General features: G+C 35.7%; 1 protein-coding gene across 6 annotated transcripts in view; it reads left to right on the forward strand.

The window, feature by feature from the left end:
• The window catches only part of SLC35B3 (solute carrier family 35 member B3), a 47,324-nt gene that overhangs the window by 3,964 nt on the left and 23,284 nt on the right, over window positions 1–20,076 (forward strand). For 3 of the 6 annotated variants that reach the window (XR_011149148.1, XM_069008140.1, XM_069008138.1), the window contains exons 2-9: window positions 355–633; window positions 1,891–2,012; window positions 3,857–4,011; window positions 5,497–5,604; window positions 7,668–7,765; window positions 10,171–10,263; window positions 10,665–10,776; window positions 13,682–13,751. Coding sequence is in view for 5 of the 6 variants with exons in the window: in XM_069008140.1 (XP_068864241.1) it covers window positions 355–633; window positions 1,891–2,012; window positions 3,857–4,011; window positions 5,497–5,604; window positions 7,668–7,765; window positions 10,171–10,263; window positions 10,665–10,776; window positions 13,682–13,751 (1,037 nt within the window). In the remaining variant the exon portion in view is untranslated. Of the gene's footprint in view, window positions 1–354; window positions 634–1,890; window positions 2,013–3,856; window positions 4,012–5,496; window positions 5,605–7,667; window positions 7,766–10,170; window positions 10,264–10,664; window positions 10,777–13,681; window positions 13,752–14,820; window positions 19,804–20,076 lie in introns of those variants that run through there. The other 3 variants (XM_069008142.1, XM_069008137.1, XM_069008141.1) reach the window with 2 other exon arrangements.

Raw genomic sequence — 20,076 nt, forward strand, 5'->3', positions numbered from 1 at the left:
AGTACATGGATAGGACTAGTTAGAGCTGTTGACAAACTCAAGCTGCTTTTCTATTGCTGATGTTCTGGGGTTGATTCGTTGGTTTGTTTGCTTTGTAGAGTGTAGCAATTCTACTTCCCACATGAAGCAAAAGTGCTTTCATAAAGTGTTGATGGCCTTGGTGTTAACTTTGGTGTTCACAAAGTTAACTGATGTTAACTTTGGACATCAGAAAAGACAAGTAAAATATGTGAATAAAAACGATTCAACAAAACTCTGAAACCTTTATATTTTCCCTATAAGTGTCACATTCATTTATTGTTGTTGTTGGAAGGCTGTATACTATCTCCTATCTGACTTTAGCATTTCTTTCAGCTTTCAAACAAAAACCACCCAGAAAGAGAAAAGCCGACAGAAGACAACAATAGCACCGAATGCAGCGAACCAGGAGCCATGGATCTGAAATTCACTTCATCAAGAAAATACATTTCCATCAGTGTACCTTCCAAATCTCAAGCTATGTCTCCCCATATCAAATCAGTAGATGATGTTGTAGTTCTTGGCATGAATCTCAGCAAATTTAGCAAACCTACTCAATTTTTCATCTGTGTTTTTGGAGTTTTTATGTTTTATCTAATCTATGGATATTTACAGGTAAATGCTATGAACTTGTGTCTTGGGCCAATTCCTCCTACCCCTTTTCTTTTTCAATAGCATAACAATATTGTGTGTATTTTAGTGTGTATAGATGTTTAAACTAGATATTTATGGCAAAGTCAGCCTTTTAGTATTCAAGAACAGCAAGTAATGTATAATCTAAGTTTCCATTATAGTTCATGTGCCTGCAAAGTTTAGATCACTTGGACTTTCATAACTTGATCTTTTACTTCTGTGTGCAAGATATAGCAAGGTCTTCATTGATGATGAAACCTTTAGATCTCCCTAAGTTGTTCCATGAGTGCTGTACATTTATTTTTCTCTTTGCTCGCAGGACAGAGCTGAAACATGTACTGTGGTAGTTTGTTAAACAGAAGCATAATGTTTATACCATTTTAGTTAAACATTTATCATTCTGCTAATCTTTTCTCTTTTATCTTCAGCAACTACATTTCTGTTCCCTTTTCTCAGTGATTTTTAAGTTCACTGAGTATTCTCAATAAAGCAGTGATTTAAAAACTTGATAATTAAAAATCATGTTTCCAATGCAGTTTTGAAAAGCAGCTGAGAAGTTTGTTAATGTAAAGTTACTCCAAAGACTTAGACAACATTATCAGGGATTAAAAGCAGAATCTCAAAAAGGAAAATGCTATGTGCCCTTTTGTTTCTATAACTGACACACTTACATAAGTCTTTATGCAGTGTATGTATTTTTCCTTAACAAATTGCTCTGTTTTAAAATGTTCCTACAGCGAGCAAATTCATGAACTTACAAGTGCTATTTAATGTAGGCACTCAAAATATTAGGCGTGCATTCCCAAGAGCTGAAAATTATCAGTAAGGATGTTTGTCAGAGAAAATTTGTATTAAATGTATCCTGAGATATTTATAAAATCTGAATAAAAACAGTCATCTGAAGTAAGTGAACTGAAAACCAGCAAAAAGCAGACAGGAAGCCATCTCTAATTTGAGATAATTACTAATGGATCAAATGTATTCCCCTGATGAATTGATCCATTAATTTCTGTGTATTTACAACAACAGTAAATTTTCTTCTTTCATTTTGGAGAACCTGAATTGTCTTTTCTTTTTCAATACTTTTCAAGTTACATATGGCAGATAAATTATAGTTAATAACCAGCATCTGCAAAGGCTAGATTTGCATGTACATGAAGGAAAAAGGTCTGTTGATTTTTTTGTCCATTTAATATTTTGGTGTATGTACATGACTTTGGTGGGTTTTTGTTTTTATAGGAATTGATATTTTCAGTGGAAGGTTTTAAACCTTTTGGTTGGTACCTCACTTTAGTGCAATTTGGATTTTATTCCATTTTTGGACTAATAGAATTGCAGTTGATTCAGGACAAAAGAAGAAGGTATGTGTTTTTCCAAGCATTTTACCCACTGTCCATGAAATTAGAAGTATTTGATACTTATGGTAAATTTAACTTCTACTTTTTGAATGTGAGTACTGTGAGGCATTGCTAGCAGTTCCATAGATGAAAGAAAGTGAATTTCTGAGTGATGTAGAGAATGTTTTAGAAGTACCCACTTAGATTTCAGAGCTGTAAGTAATTTTATTGACTCTGCTGTCACTTTGTCCCACTTACAGAACATATTGTATCCTTAAGCTGGCTGATAGAGACTGACTCATGTATGTGTTGCTTGGGATTCACACATCTAGAATAGAGCTAATGCACTTCACAGCACCTGAAGCCATTTTCCTCAAATATTGGCACCTCCTCACCAAGGGGTTCCTCTAACATGCTGTGCATCTTGGGGAGTGTCAGAGGTCTGCTCTCTGCTTGCTGTGTGGCTGAGTGGATTTGCTCCAAAGGATGTGCTAAAGTTTTGTGGTTTTTATATGAGACTCATAACACTCTGCCACAAAACTGTTCTGTTTTCTCTGCAGTTGACCAAGGAGATTTTTGATCTCCCATTTGTGGAAATGAGATCTTTTCTGACTCAATGTAGCCATTCTGCAGCTTCCTACCCATCTATAGCCTCTGCAAAGTGTATATTGAGGCACTCCGGAAACTTGAATTGAGGCTGTCATGGTGTTATGAATTTTAAAATTGCCTTATATTCTAGTTGAACATAACTAGTTTTCCTTACCTGACGTCAACCTTGGATGATTTTGCATGTACTGGTTTTAGATTATAAAATTCTCTTTTAGCCAAACAACACAACTTTGATAAATTATTCCTTTTATTTTAAACACTGGCAGCTTATATTTCGAGTTACCTGACTTTTTGAGATGCATCAGATAATATTGAACAATTACCTTTGGGGTGTTCTGTACTAGTATTTACAGGTTTTTACTACCAGTTGGATGCTTACAGAGCATGACCCTTCAAGTAAGTTTTGTTGGAAATGTAGGTCTGAAATATATTTTACATTTTATTTTCTATAACTTAGTCATCTTGTAGACATGCAGTAATCTATGTTTCTTAACCTTTAAATTTTTCTTGCATGCCTCAGAGCATGTGTACACCACATAATGAGTTACAGATAAAACGGAATTACAGCAAGACAGCTCCTTATGTTCTTAGCATGGTTCTGAGCATGCATGAAAAATAGCCGAACATATGCGCAGCAATAACTGTAAAGAAATCACAAAGTGAGCACAAAAGTTACTGTTGGATCATCAGGTGTTAATTTCATCAGATTGTGAACAAAACATCTGAAAATGTTCAACGAGCCCCTCTGTTCATGGTATCTGAATCACTGCTCCCTTAGTTTCGTTGAGTTTCATAAAACAATGGTACTTTTTTTAACTTTCTTAATTTTAAAAATGTCAAGGTTCATGTGAAAACTTCACCAGAGAAGTTGTCACAGTGACCTGTGACAGAACTAAGAACCAGGATATCTTGGTATACCAATCTTTCATGTTTCCTTTGACAAATTATCTGAAACCTTGGTCTTGATTCTTGTGTAAATAGCATACCTTCTCAGAAGGAGGTTAAAGAATTACTGCTTGAATGCTTCATGAGCCATAAAGTTTTTATTGTCTTGTATTTGTACTGTTTATTTGGAGTAATTGAAAGAAATGAAATATGAAATCAGACATTTATGTGCATTTTTAAATTTCTATAGAGTGAAATTCAGTGAGAAAGATGTTGAAGTTGTATTACAAAAGTATTTCTTTACCTCAATTTCCAAGCTAAATCTCCTCTAGATGAATCTGTAATGCAAAGGTTTGTATGTTTATGTTTTGTAGAATTCCTGGCAAAACCTACATGATAATAGCATTTTTGACAGTGGGAACTATGGGTTTGTCAAATACGTCTTTAGGATATCTGAATTACCCTACTCAAGTCATCTTCAAGTGCTGTAAGCTGATTCCAGTTATGATAGGTGGGGTTTTTATACAAGGTAAGTGTTAGTCTTGCTATTAGATGTTTTTATTACTGTTTCTTTGGGAGGCAGTTGTATACAGAATCCTGTACTTTTTAAAATTCCACTGGTAGAATTTTTCCTATAGGAGGAAAAATGGGAATTTCTGAAGCATCTTCTGAGAAAATGTACAAATATGATTAGATCAATAGAAAATATGGGCAAAAACATTCTACATGTCAGTTGCAAAACTTTATTTTTACACAAGCTTTCTTAATTTTTAAGAAAAGTAAGTTTGTTTTCTAAAATAAATCCCTTTATAAATGAAACAATTTCAATATTGAAATGGAAAACTTGAAATGGAAAAAAAAATCCAACCATGATTTGTTGATAAAATCCCTGCTCTTGTTTGAAAAGATCAATTCCTAAATTTTGATTGAATATTTAATCAGCAATACACCTGATTTTGCATGTCTTTGGCTAGTCCTAAAGTCATAGTTCATATTCCCAGAAGAGAAAATGTAATCTGGAGAAAAACAGATAAAGGTTATAGTTATGTGAATAAATATACTCTGGTATTTCTGGATTTAGAAGCCTTAAGTATTTTATAAAAGTTTGTTTGTTCCATACACAAAAATTCAGTCACTAAAGCTTTACATGGACAAGTGTTACGGAACAAAATCTAGAATGCTGTATTTCTGCTTCTGTAGGTAATTCTGGCCTTCTGGTTGAAAAACAGCTGAATTTTCAGAGGAGATTACAACTTTATATTTACACATGCCTGCACAGTATTTACCTTTTATTAGGAGTAATTTTTTATCATTTTAATGCAAAGTGACTGGTATTTTCTTAAATCTCTGTGAAACTTTTTTACTGTGTTGTTTTAGTGTTGCAGTCTCAGAAGCTATTTATTTTTTAATATTATTGTTTAAAAAATTCAGTTCAAAACAGTTCCCTTGGAAGTTCGTGTTCAAAGTTCAGCTTCTGAGCAAGGAATGTGTTATTTCAAACAAGATATACTAAGTCCTGCTTTTTCATGTCCATCCTTTCTTTCTCCATTCCCCTCCACAACCTGTAAGACAGTGTAGGGTTCACCGAGTGCCAAAGTTGTCTGTTAGTGTTTGGAATTGACATTTTTCTGATCAGTGAAGGCAGCCAAAATGTCTTGTATGAGGGAAGAGTATTAAGAAAACATCTAAGTGGTCCTGAAGTTGTTAAGAGAATGCTTTGTCAGGGAGGATGTGCTTTGTCTTAGTAGGAGTCAAACCAAAGCTGACCACAAGAATCAGATATTTCCCATTAGGGAAAGGAGCTTCCATAGGGTCCTCCGCCATGGCAGGAACGCCTGTTGTAGAAGAAACTTAAGTCGGGTTGTGAAAGACCAGGACATTAAGTCTTCTGTTTAAGTAAAAGAATGACATTGACATTGTAACAATGTTTCCTTTGCCTTCTAGTCTGTTAAACAGGATAAACATGACATTCTGAGAGTGCTAACAGTCCATTCTTGCTGTTTGTATTTTGTAGGAAAACGTTACAATATTGTAGATGTGTCTGCTGCCCTATGTATGAGTCTAGGATTAATATGGTTTACTTTAGCTGACAGCACAGTTGCACCAAACTTCAACTTGACAGGTAAAGATATATTACATTTTAGAGTTTAAGAATATGCTTGTTTTTTCCTACAATAAGCATTCCATAGAAGTTCTGAGTTTTTGGTGGAGTGCCTTCAGGTATTGTACTGAAAATGCAAGTTTCACTGTGGTTGTGCACTAGCAGAGCTCTGTCAGTGGCAGAAGAGACCTTTATTCAAAGTGTAAGTTCTTAGGTTCCTAAAATTTCTGGAAACTGCACCCTTTTGGTTGAAATGTCTCATGGATTCTCAAGACTTATCCCAGTATATATATATATTAAAATAAATATTTTAAAATTCAGTTGGACCATTTTAAAACTTAAAAAGATTAGTTGTATTTTCTAGTTAAATTTTAAGTCTTTTTCCATCTCAGAACCATTTACTTTATATTAACTGATGATCTCAGTCAGATTTGCTGTAGTTTCTAGGTGGAGTTCTCACATTTTAACCTTTTAATTCTGTCTAAAATCAGAAGCAAAGCAAGGATTTTAACCTGCTTGGATTTAAAAACTTAGTTGAATTTCTTTCTCAAATGACAAAGGATAATTGAATTCCTTAGTTATTTCCCATGACTTGTGTAGAACTGTTTCCATGCAGATTTCTTTCAGAACTAATTTGGGACCAATTTCCCGGTTGTTTTTGCTCATGCTTTATATGCAACACAGCATTGCTGGCCTCATTCATGGCGCTGCTGCTGCTGCTGCTTCTGCTCAGTGCTGCCAGAATGAGTGGAACAATTCTCCTCACACTCCAAACTGTGTAATGGGAGTAAGATTAACATTTGTCTTGTCCTCACATTTCTCCTCTCCATGTGAACTGGCGCTTCAGATTCCAGGTAACCTTTTCATCTCAGTCCAGTGCTGAACCATGTATTTGTCCAGTGGCGTACCTGGGCCATTAAGCAAGGCTGGAACAATCATGATGGAGAATGTCCATGGAGACATGCATCCATCACTTTGCAGAGTGAAATTGCTGAGCTGGAGCTGTTATTATATCCTTTGACCAGAGCTGAATCCATGCAGATGAGATACCTATATTTTTAGCATTACCAATATTATTCATGTTATCATGTCTTTTCCATTGAGTTGTACCTTTTCCAATGCCTGATAACTTTGAATGAGGAAGAAACCTGGAAAGTCTGGCCATGGAAAGGAAATGGTTCCCAAGCTAAAAAACACTGGTTTAGAAGCTCATATACATTCAGAAGCTTGCCAAGAAAATACCACCTTAAACTTCATGGGCCTTAAAAATGTTAAATCTTCCACCTCTGATTGTAAGAACACAGGATTAAGGAAATAAAACACTGCTTGTTTCTAGTTTCCTCCTGACATGATCTTTTAAGGAACCAAGACTAGAGCAGATTTTGATTTGCATTTTGATGATTAGTATCTTCTGTAATGTTGTATACTTAGGAAAAGTGTATTTCAACCTGTGTTGATCATTAAATACAACAGTCATGAAAGTTTAGAAAGGTTGGGAAATGAATTGTGACTGATGTAACTAGAGTTACTAGTTTTTGTTACTGGAAAACTGATTATGTTATTGACTGTGTAGTGACTTTGTTGTGGGCATATATGATAACCTAAAACCATGGGGTTTTTCCCTGCACAGTAGTTTTTTTAATTAATGTTTCAGTAATGAAGGATTTCTGCTATGAGTCCTCTTGCATTTGTTTTACTGTTACATCTAACATTTATGTTTGCCTTTGTCAGGAAAAAAATAATGTGGGATTAACTGCTCAAAAAGAGTATGTTCTCTGGTTATTTATCTTCATTAAGTAACTGCAACTGATATTCTGTCACTATTGTTACTACAAAAACTACAGCTGCCTTCTTTATAGCAGTGTCCAGATGTTCCCATCAAGCTTAGAGACACAGAGTGTTCAGGGGTTAATTGGTGGAGGGAGAGTGGAGGTAGGCACTGCTTTCTACTAGTGTCTTGAAATGTTTTTGCTGACATTTAGAATATGTTGGGGGGGATGTTATTATTTTTCTGTTCCTGGGGTTTTTGCCACTACTTCGTTGGTGAATATTCTAAAGAGGGGTTTTTTTGTTTGTTTTAATAGGGGTGGTCCTAATATCCCTTGCCCTCTGTGCAGATGCCGTTATAGGAAATGTACAAGAAAAAGCTATGAAGTTGCACAATGGTTCTAATTCAGAAATGGTAAATACCACATTTGCAATTTTAAAAGAACATATGTTATCATAGGTATGGCCTACATTGACAAAACATGGAACTTAATGTGCTTTTCTCTTGCTTATGAAAGGAAAAGCTCTTAGTGTACTGTTCTTGGGTTTTCTGTTTGAGGACTTCTGCTGATTTTTCTGTTTCAGTTTTTAATCTTGCAAGGGTGCTGCTTTCTGTGTGCAGCTCCAAATGTATATTGCAGCTACAGAAACACTCATTTCTAGCAACAATTCCTTTGTCTACCTGCAGGCCTGAGATCAATGTAGTGGTTTTTGTACGATCATGCACTTAATCTCTGAAAAATACACACTGTTCTTCTGATATAGTTGAACATGTGTTACATGGAACATGTTGCTTTTCTTACTTGCTATACTTTATATTCTAGAGTGTGCTAGCACTTGGGAGGCAGGTTTTTTTAAATCTTTTGAAATCAATAAAACTGACTTTCACAGTGGGTGAATATTTTTGTTCCTGATTCAGTGAAATACAGAGTTTTGAAGAAGTCTTGTTGACTATTTTTTATATACTTGGAATGTGGATTATCTGTTCATATGGTTTGAGGTTATTTTTCTTTTTAGACAAAACTTGTTTAAATTTGGCCTATTTTTCTCTGAAGTTGAGTAAATACAAGTAAATCTTTTACTATAAAAGGTATAATATAAATAAGACACAGGTAAAAAGGTACTGAAATTTATTTTTTATATTTGGCATGTATTTGACATTTAACTAGAAAAATCTAGTTTCTCATGAGAATGGTTTCATAAATGGAGAAAAAGTTAGAAGAGTCTTCATTTAATGCTAGAAGTGATTTAGGATGGCTCAAGAAGTTTGAGCTACAAGTGTAGCGGTTTAGGGTATAAAGGTCTTGTTTGTGGTTTTGACATTACATTTCAGGATTTTGTTAAGAGAATTTGGTGCAGAAGTACAAGCAGAATTTTGGAAATAATTTTCTATACTTGAGACTTGGGTAAAAATTGAATCTGACTTGGAGATCATGTTTAGTGGACAGTGATCGAAATAAAATTGAATAATAAAGGAACTGTCATCTACAGGATCTCTCTTACTCTGTCAAATTTGGGAATTGCACTGGATTTAAGCAGTTGTGAAAAGTGAAAAGATGTCTTGTGGCTGACATAGTAACCTCTGTTCTGGAAGGTTATACCTGATTTTTGCCGTATGTATCATTCTATGGAAGTGACTTATATTACACTGCCAAACAAGGAAATAGCAATGTGGTGCTTATTCCTGGTCATGAAAAGTGAGGTCTTTGGGTACTTAGGGAGACAAGCTGGATGCAGAGGCAAGTGAAGAACTAGAGACTGACTTCTGTGTGTATGAACAGTGTCAAGTAAAAGCTCTGAGGATCAGGTCATCGGTTTTTAAGTGTTTGAGAGCAGGTCTGCTCTTTAAACATGCGTTCATCCTTCTTTATTATAGAGCAGTGATAAGTGGTCTGTTGTCTCATGGAATTGCTATCAATTCTTAATAGATTTTCCCCAACAACTGAGATATTATAACAAGACATTGCGTTTTGAAAGCATAGTACATCAGCATGTTCTAGCCAGTATTGTGTAGACTAGTTCTGTTGTCTCATTCCCTGTTTCACAAGAAAAGGCTACTAAATGTTGCCCAAACAGCTGAATGCCTCCTGCTGCATGGCAGGATGGATGGACGGACGGAGGGACAGATGGATGGGCGAATGGGCAGTTCCAGCTTCTGCTCTGTTGACTCAACATGGAAAAAATAGATGATGGTTGTTTTGTTGCTCAGTGAAGCTGTGAACTGAATAAGGGTGCAGACAAAATAAAGAGCTTGCCTGTCTCCTGAGTGTTCTGACCACTGAGCTGGTCATTTTTGAAAATCCTGCATGCTATAACCATGGTGCATGTGTGCCATGTGTGTGAACTGAAGTGACACAGATGAAACTTATGTGACACTTCTGGCAGCCCATGGTGATTCTGTGCTATCCTTTGCACGTTTGATGTAATATGGATCTTTACTGAGCTGGATAAGTAGCAGAAAATGAAATGTGTAACATGTTCTTCAGACTATTAAATTGCATAGTTGTGGGAAGTTTTATTTAGGCTGTGAAATCCTGAACTTGAAGGATTTACCACAGTTGACACTGACCTCAGGATATTATTAACTGACTAGCTTTCCAAACTTCTTTTATGTTGTTGTGGATAGGAAGAATGTGTCTAACACTTATTGTTGACTTTTCACTGTACATCAACTATAAATCCTGGTAAAAATATCATCAAACGCTGCAAATTCAGTTCTGAGAAGCTGAGCATATTAATAGGGCCAAGCATATGAAAGCATTTAATTTTGTCCTTTTGTATAGTATCACCTAGTAATTATTTTCTCTTACACTATTCTAGGTTTTGTATTCCTATTCAATAGGGTTTGTGTATATTTTATTTGGATTAACATGCACTAGTGGATTAAGCCCTGCTGTAACATTTTGCTCAAAGGTAGGTGTAAAGATTTCCCTTTTTCTATGAAGAGCCTCATTGGAAAACCTTGCTCTGTATGATTTAGAAAATCTCACCAATTCTCTCTCTAAAGTTCTATTTTCATCATGTAAACGGGTTAACTTGTATAATTCATACAGTAAGCAAGTTTTTCCAGTCTTTGATGTATAAGATAGGGTAAGGTTTTAAAAAGCAACAAAATCACAGGACCAGATTTATGAGCTTATAATTTCATTATTATTTTTCCATTATTTAACTAAAATTAAATAAGGATTTTTGCATGAATGCATTGTTGAACAGCTTATTATTGCTCAGTTGATTAAAGTCTGTAGTTTTATGTCATTTTGCAGTACCTCAGGGTTTGTTTTATATTTTCCTAACCGGCTTTTTTATTGTTGCAGCATCCAGTTCAGACTTACGGTTATGCATTCCTTTTCTCCCTGACTGGGTATTTTGGTATATCCTTTGTTCTAGCTTTGATTAAAATCTTTGGTGCCCTTCTCGCTGTAACAGGTATGAGCAAATTATATTTTTACGGCCTTTGTATAAAAACAAAGTAATCCTACTCTATTATTTAGGACAGAGCTTTTGAGAATTATTCTTACTCTGGCTTTTTTTCTGTTCTTTGTGCTGACTGATTTCTGTAGCATGGATCTTCACTGGTAGAATGTATTTGAAAGCTTCCTGATTCTTCTTGTGCCACAGTTTCAGCCGTGAGGAGCCTGTTAAGTAAACTTGTGCATGTAGTCTGTGCTATGTTTTAGTGCAGAAACAAACACTGTTCTAAATGGAGGAGTTGAAATAGAATCACAGAATCATTTAGGTTGGAAGGAATTTCAAAGACCATCTAGTTCCAGCTCCCCTGCTATGCACAGGGACACTTTGCACTAGACCTATTTGCTGAAAAGCCCCATCCAGCCTGGCCTTGAGCACTTCCAGGGACAAGGCTGACACAGCTTCTCTGGGCAATCTGTCTCGCCACTCTGGCAGTAAAGAGTTTCTTCCTAATATCTAATCTAAAGCAACCCTCTTTCAGTTTAAAGCCATTTCTCTTGTCCTGTCACTACAGGCCCTCGTAAATAGTCCCTCTATAGCTCTCGTGCAGGCCCCCTTTAGGTACTGTGAGGTGCTGTAGGTCTCCCCAGAGCCTTCTCTTCTCCAGGCTGAACAATCCCAAGTGTCTCAGCCTGTCTTCATAGGGAAATACAGAAAGGAAAAGACACGTATCCTTTAAAATGTAAAGGTAAGGATGTTCTAGAAAGGCATAGTAAGCAATGACATTGTTTCTAAGCACATGAAACTAAAAACATTAGTCACAAGGGCCTGGTGGGGGGGAAGGTATAACAAGATGTCATGTAGCTACTTTCCTTTCTTCTTCCCCTAAAAGACACCCTGGTTTCTGTCAGGTAATGCTCTACTTTATTCACAGTAGTGGAGAGGAAAATACATCATTGTTTTCTGACCTGAGGATTGCATGCTCTGATTTCCTATCAGTTATTTCCTCTGCAGCATATCTGTCTCGTATTTGCTTTTAACCAAGTTCAGTAGCTCTCCTGACTGGAAACCGACCCAGAAGAGAGGGTTGGTTCATGTATTAAAATACCTCTCTAAAAAAAAATCTCTCTACTAAAAAAAGTTTTAAAGTGCTGTAGAATAGTAAACCTTTCCCGGGTTTTCCAGTGCCTGACCTTGACAATTCTAACACTTGAGCCTTTTCTGTCTTGCCTGTAGCAAAATGAAAATGTTTATTGTGCTTTGGAAGAACACCACATTCATTACTGTCCCTCCCACCTCCCCCATCCACCCTCCCCCTTCTTGAGGGGAGCGGGGTGAAAGAGTTTAATGAAAATTGTATTTCTATTAGCAGAATGAGAAATTATCAGACTTAATTGGGAAAAAGAAGAAAAGACACTTAATTTAGAAGGAAATGGTTACATAAATATTTTAATTAATAACTGATTTGAAAGAACAGAAATAATTGTAATTAGAAAAACTGAAGTAATTTAACCATTTTTTAAATTATTCATCTGTAAACTGTTTTCTAATTAAAACTCAATTTTCTTTTTCGTTCTCCTTTAATTTTTCATGTAATAGAAATCATTTTATTTGATGCACATAAATTTCTTAAAATATAAAAAGAAAATTATTACTGAAAAGCTGAGGTTGGGGCAGATGAAGCAGTAGTGAGGGCTGTTTCTTCTACTACAAAACACACTTAAATGAATATTAGTTTGTGGGGTAGAGTTGGGAAGAATGAAACTTGCTTTTCTAGCCATAGCAGCATGAAAATGCATCAGTAGTCATTAGTTCCTTTTGCCAGTGTGTTGCAGTAAGACTAATTTGCAGTAAGACTTTCCAGTATGGTATAGTAAAAGGTACTTCATGGTAAGCAAAATATTTTCTGTTAATAAAAAACGTATTCTTTAGGTACAGACCTACTGCACCCTGTACTGGGCTCTTTCTCAAGTGAACCCTGTGCCATCGTACAGAATAACGCCTTCTCAGGCCCTTAGCCTGCACAGCTAAACCTGTGTGCCTGGCTGCATTCTTAGTTTGTTTTTAAACATTTTCTACTACTTTCACTCATGTGTTGATTTTGTTTCAGTAATAAACTTCCTAGGTTTCCTGGTACACAGTTTGCTAGTAATGCTTTATCCTTGTTCATTGCAGATAGCATTGAAAATGTTCAGATAATTGTTGGAGCTGTAGTTTTTCAGTATTTCAGAGCAATCAAAGAGTTTATTTCCATTTTGGAAACAGGATTGTGTTCTCCACTCTTCTTACTACCTTGATTCTTTCTAGTGAACAGATCACGTGTAGAAGAATATCTCTTAGTGGTTTTGAGGAAAACTTCCTAATGCAATCATTGAAGTCAGTCATCCTTGGTCTCTTAGGCTTCTAATCAAAATTGTAACTCCCTGCACTGTTAGAGAAATTTTTAGTACTTCAAAAGAATGATGAGAGGATAATCCCATTCCACTCAAAAACAGAGCCCAAAACACCATGGAATTGTAATAACATGAGGTGGAAATTGCAAGATATTTGACCTTTGGTCAATGCTTTAACAGATGAGTTTATATCATCAGTTACTTGCAAGGGTTTTTTGTTGCTCTCAGAGGCTGTGGATTGATTAGCATGAAGTTTTTAAATAGCAAGTCTTGTTCTGGAAATTTCCTTGCTGCAGATAGTGTGACTGGAGATGTTACCACTGGCACGGTGTACTCATTCTCAAACAGCAGATGGTTCCAGTGCTGTTTGCACTGCACTGGTGCATCTGCAGTCTGTGTTTGCACCAAGGCTGGGATCATCATTTTAGTGAGACACTTAGTTATTTTATGAGGTTACTTGCTAAGCCTTTGTTATGTTCTTTTGTTGTAACTGAATTCTTAAAGAGGTTAATATTTGTTTTCCTCTGCAGTAACAACAGGAAGAAAAGCAATGACCATTGTGCTTTCCTTTTTGTTCTTTGCAAAGCCATTCACATTACAGTAAGTATTTATAGTGTTTTACAAAGTATTTTATAAGAAACCATGTTCTTGATCATGGAAATAGAATGACACTAATTAATCATTTTCAGGGTTTAATGCTTGTCATTTCATATCTTCTACAAATGTTGGCAATCTACTGTAAATATTGACTGGCTTGTTGATACCAATCATGCTAGAGAAAAGAGTTTACATTTTTCTAAAGGTCTGAAAGACAGCGAAGAAAATTTAAGAAAAGCCTTACATAATATCTAGTGCTTATGATGTATAATAAATTGTTTGGGTACTTTGTGGTGGAAGATTTGGCTAAAAGAAGGGGTTTTCTCCATTACGGTATTGTTCCTGCTTTTATAACCTCAGATTTGAATTCTTAACTATCCCCTTTAAATAACTGAAAGCTTCTATCATCTTTAAATTGCCAAATGTTTGAGCTTGGGTTTACCTCTTTTTTTTTTTTTTTTTAATTTTAAGGAAGATCTTACATTGAAAAATGCAGCTAAGTTGCTACTTTGATCTTAATTGCTTCAGGTTTGAAACAACATAATATTCTGTTTTATTTCAATATACAAATTGATTTAAGAACAAAGCTTGCACCCAAATCCCAAATGGAATTTACCCCAGCTAAAAATATTGAGGCTTGAAAGAATGGAGAGCTGAAACAAAAATGTGCCTACAATGGGAAGTATGGATATAAGGCACTGAGTGAGAAAACGTTTTGGACCAGTGACAGAGAGCATAGCTCTCATAACCAAAGGAAGGAAGAACATACTAAAGGCCCTCAGGATTATTTTGCTCATGTGAGAAAGAACAAATACTCTTCAGTTACTATTTTAACTTAAAAATGCACTTTAATAAGCTCTCCAGCCAGGACAGGAAAAAAGAATGGTGGAAAGACAGTAATAATAGAATGTCCCTGAATCTTTATCTCAGAGCCCACTAATTTGTGGGGGGTTTTTCTTCAGCTTTTCTCTTCTTAAAGTAAGGTTTATTTAATCCACAAATATTGGTGTTTAATTGCTACAGATAAAATGCTAATGGTAACTTTTTTTCCCCTCCTCTGCCTCTCCTCTAGGTATGTGTGGTCAGGCTTACTGGTTGTCCTTGGTATATTTCTTAATGTTTACAGTAAGAATATGGACAAATTCAAACTGCCTTCACTGCTTGGTCTTTGGAAAAAAAGTGTGGAAGAAAGAAAATCAAGGACGTTGTCACAAACTGTATAGACAGTGGTTCATGCCTTGTCTAGACTTTGACTTACTATTTTATTGGAACAGTCTTCAACTGATTCACTTTCCAAAGGGAACATTATTAAAACCAAAGGAGCTGAAGGCATATTGTCTGCTTGCAGACTGCTATAAATGCACACTGTTGTGAGCCCTTTCTTCAGAGCACTTGAATTCATCATAAACGGTGTTGTAGGCCATTGTCAGACGGTTTTATCGGCAATGAAGGACAGCAGCTCCTGGCAAACTGCTGAGAAGCTGCACTCAAGTGGGACACAGTAGAAGACTAGTTTGGGCATTTTAATATTATTGGCCATGTGGCTGATCTGAGATTAGTGGTTCTTTGTTGATTGTCTAGGTGGGGTAATTTAAATGTAATACTGTATTAATCACCAACTGGTTGACCAAATTGTGATTTTAAAGGTGGAAGGTTTAGAATGCAGTATGTTGTCACTCTTTTACATTTTAAATAAAAATGTTGGGTTTTTTTTTAAGTTATTGTTTAGATCATCACAGAATTTGGTATTTATTGTAATTATTGAAATTTTTATGGAAATCCTAGTGTTACTCTTTTTGATTATTGCTTGCAAGTAACAAAACTGAGATTGAGTTTGTGCAGTCAACACTCGTGCTTTTCCAAGGGGAAAATGGGCTTTTAGGCCTGAACAGAGTGAGATTGAAATAGTGGTGTAAGAAACTGTTACTTGCCTATTCTGTGGTGAAATACAGAATTTTTAGTGGCCTGTGGCCCTCTCTATTATAGTGGTATAAAGAGACATGGAAGTTCTTAAATTCCTATTATCAAATCAAAATTTTTCTATTTCAATATTGGAGTAAATAATAACAGCATCAGCTAATGTGATTGGAATATGTATTGAGTCAGTCTGTGTGGTCTTCTGATGAAGTTAAGAGGATTAGGGTACAGATTACCGTTTTCTTTCTTCAATGACAGGAGGAGACAATGTGCTACCAGTGTCTTTTTCATCATGAATTTAGGAAGACTAAGTCCATTTATCTCTTTTTCTTTCATATTCAACTTGCTTTTGAGTCGCTTGCCATCTCTTTCATTTTATATATTTAACTACAGCACTTTAAAAATACTAATCACCTTACAAATCACTGTTCTTATGTGGTCATGGTTTTTTTGTTGTTGTGTCCCTTAGATTCATCTTGGTGTGTGTTCTTCCAACTTAGACAAAAATTAATTGGATAATAGAAATATATAGTCAGAAATAGCATACAAAGAATTTAAATATCTCACAGGATGGCCTTCTGTTAAAAATACTAGTTGATGAAAGTATTCGAGATGTGCAAAATGTTTTTCAGACACTTAGGAAGAGTTGCTGTTCAAAGGAGCTTGTAATCAAAGCACAGACACGAAATGTGCCTTAAATTTTTCTTATTGAGTTGGTAGCTCGCATCTGCCATATTAAATATGTTATGGAACAGAACACGGAATAACAGCCGTCTTAGCATAATGGGATGAACAAGAGAAGAGTTGTGCTAACATAACTGCACTGTTCCCAGCACTGACACTTCTCTGGGGTGTCAGCAAAGCCTCTCAACACATACAAACCCACTGTTGCCAGGTCAGGAGAATTTATTGCATGGGACAGTTTTGGTTTTTAAATTCCCAGCTGCTGTGTGATCGATTTTTTCCTGGATGAGGTAGAGAGGTGAGAATTTGATGAACAGATACACCTTCAAAGAGACAGATGGTCTGCCATGGCTGTCCATTTTCATGTTGCAGCCAAAGTTTTATGGTAAGGTGTGATAAAGCATTACTATTTCAAATTTGGTGTAAGAGTGCACTTGACCAAGTCAAGGGGATTGATACACTTCTTTCCCCATAATATCCATCAACTCTTACATTCCCTTGCATTCTTTTCACTAAATGAAGTTGTTCTTTCCAACAAGATTAAGATAATTTTACAGTCTCAGTTCTGCCATCTGTAAACTCTGCCTGTTGCTACACTTTATTGAGCTTCAGGAAACCAAATTATGTGAAAGCTACAATACATGCAGAAAGTCATAGTGAATATAATTCATTTGGTATCTGTTTTATTTAAATAGATGAGAAGTCACTCACAAAGTGTTTGACTAGAATTCAAATGTAGTTTGGATGTTTCTGAACTGTTTATATAATCCAGTTTTGTCTCTATTGTCTCTCTTCGGAGAGAATAGTAATCACAATAATTCACCTTTTAATTTAGTCTCTATTGTATGCAGGACTGAGTTAATGAAGCTGTCATTAGGGGAAATCATGATTTATTTTTTAAATAATTTTCTTAACTGTAGAAGTGTATGTTTTGTTTTACAAGTGTACTTTAAAAATTATTTTTATATACAAATTAATATTGTAGGTGTACTGTTAATAGCATAAATTTAAGAGTCAGCTCTTTATTTTCATAGGTGTTCATAGGTGTTCTAGTACTTGCCAATCAACAATATGTGTGTTAAAGAAAGTGCACACACAAGTGAGAGTAGTTCATGATTTGCCACACATCATGGTCTGTGCAGTTTCATGCCTTTATTAAGGAAACCTTCATTTCAGTGAATTGCTGTTTGTGGGGTTGTGGGGTCTTTTTAATAAGCTTCATAGTGCATGCAAGTTAGAAAACCTTACAAACCTGCAAGTGTTCTTACTACAAAATTTTGGGGTTGAGTCTTCTGTACTGTATATGTAGGTTTTGTGTTGTCTATGAAATATGAATAAGGGCTTGTCCACAAAGTAACTGTAAATTATTTATTTTTTGTGTGCGAGTACTTATATTGGGATGTTGGTTAACCCTTCCCAATGTTGAAGGCTGGTCACAGTAACTATTGCATTTTATACTCGTTGTCTCCTGGACTCTTTACAGTAGGCATGGTGAAACTATAGAAAAAACCATTCAATTCTCTCACCAGAAAAATTGTTATCTAAATATAATGTGAATGAGTTGCTTCTTATTCTTGTGCTAACAGCCTTTTTCTCTCTATAAAAAAATCTGTGATCTAGAAATTAGTTATAACAGCATTGAAATTCTCAGTAAAATTTAAGTCTGACCAGGATCTCCATTGATGTCAGCAATCTACCTCTGTGACACCTGCTTCTGCCTCCTTTGGAAAGCTGAGGGAGCTCTGTTTTCCTAAGTCAGCATGCATTTGCAGTTGCTTTCATATTACATTTTTGCATTTGTCTGGCACACTTCAGTAATGAAGTAATTGACTGTGCAGTGGATTTCTTCAGTATTCCAGTACGTCAGTGTCATCAGAACTGCTAATTATGCAGGTACCTGTGTGTGAATACAAGTGTGGAAGAACTGATGCCCTGCCCTCCAAACCTACAGTGTTTCCTGATAACTGTTTCCTTTAAACTGTTTTTCTTAATCTTGTTTTACCACTGCTGTGCTTTGAATTTACCAGACATTTTCAGCTGAAGCTTGGGCTTTATGTCATTCCTGCTTGTCTTTCTTACCTCCTTACTTGTCTTTCTTGCTTTTGATGTGAGCTCTTTTTTTCAACATGCTCTATTTACGCACTGTAAATTGTTTCAGGTTTGTATTCCTGCATTTAAGGGCTTACATCACACTATTTCAGGTTGGTCACATTCCAGATTTTCTGTTTCATATCATTTGTAACCATCTGGATGATTCTTTTAAATCCTTTTTTCTCCAGGAAAAAATCTGTCATACTTTTCATTATTTTTGGAAAGGTCTTGATGAGTGGAACGTATGAGTTAACTCCTTGACCTCATTCCATCTTCCAGGAAAATCTCTCTTCTCCCTTGCCTGCTTGTGAGAACTAAAGGAAGAGGAAATAAATTATTGCAAGTGCTCTTTTTTTTCTTTAATAAGTGCCTTCCTCACTAAACTGGTGTGTCTTAATTGTTTCTTTTCTTTCTGCCTCCCATGCTCCCAGGCACAAACAAGCCCTTCTCTCATGTTTGACCGCTGCTTGTTCAATCATGGAAACTTTTTGAGTTGTTTACTGTTCTGAAAAGAGGTATAAAATTGCCTGTATACTCTGGAGGGCAGGAAATAATAAGTAAACTTCACAAGTTAAGGAAGTAATTAAATGGATTAATACGTTTTTCTGGAGGGATTTTATATGTGGTTTAGTTAATAGCTCAGAATTTCTTAGTGGAAGGTTGTTTTTGGGGTTTTTTTACATTTTACCTTTTTAAAAATCTTTATATTAATTTTAATATTTAATATAAAACTCTTGACTGTTCGGACAGTTTATAGAGATTAATTTCAGTCTTGCCTATGAGGCAGAAAAGCCCTATCTCCATTTCAGAGATGTAGGAGAAATGGTATCTTGCCCAAAGTTGCCTTGGTAAGTCTGTGATGAGCAAGGAATAGATGTTAATACCCTCAGTTATCCTGCGCCCCAAGTCCAGCAGAGCCCATCTGTACTTTAAATGAAGTAGTACCAATGTAAGCCCAGTTTACTTTTACCCCCAGCATTAAAGGTGTTAAATTGTTTCTGTTCCTTGTTCTGTACAAGTATCATTTAAAAGGAAATTAAGACAGCCATAAAATATCTTTTCTGCATTTTATTTGAAGCTTTTTTGCATTGTTATTTTCTTGTTGATTTGTTCTGTTTTCTGTGAGCACTGCTGTGGAAGCAAGCCAGAGACAGTAGCAGTTTTAGGAGAAGCGTAATACCCTTCACTTTAAGGTGGCTGGTTCACCTTGCTACTAGTCAGAAGCTGCTTCCATGGGAAAACTGTGAGCAATTGCCATCACATGAGGAATTAAGCATAATGATGCCTTGTTGGGTCTGTATCATTTTGCCATTCGCTTGTAGAGAAGCAAAGACTAATGCAATAAAGAGCATTCATGCACAAATATCTTAGAATACAATGCTGACTTAACACTTCTCTAGACCTGGATTGTGCTGTTGTGCTGGTTTTTTGAGGTGTGTTGGTAATGTATTGCTTCTCTCTGCTTTTGGTTATTTAGATGTTTTCTTTGTTAGATTTCTCAGTTTTATGCTTCCTCTGCCTTTTTTCCCTTTTTATTTTTTTATTACTTATATTTTAAGTGTAAAGTTTTACTTTGTAATTTTCATTACACCTGTAGCACTGTGTCCAGTTCTGGGCTCTCCAGCACAAGAGAGAA

Source organism: Aphelocoma coerulescens, chromosome 2 (genome assembly GCF_041296385.1).
Source record: "Aphelocoma coerulescens isolate FSJ_1873_10779 chromosome 2, UR_Acoe_1.0, whole genome shotgun sequence".
Taxonomy (NCBI): domain Eukaryota; kingdom Metazoa; phylum Chordata; class Aves; order Passeriformes; family Corvidae; genus Aphelocoma; species Aphelocoma coerulescens.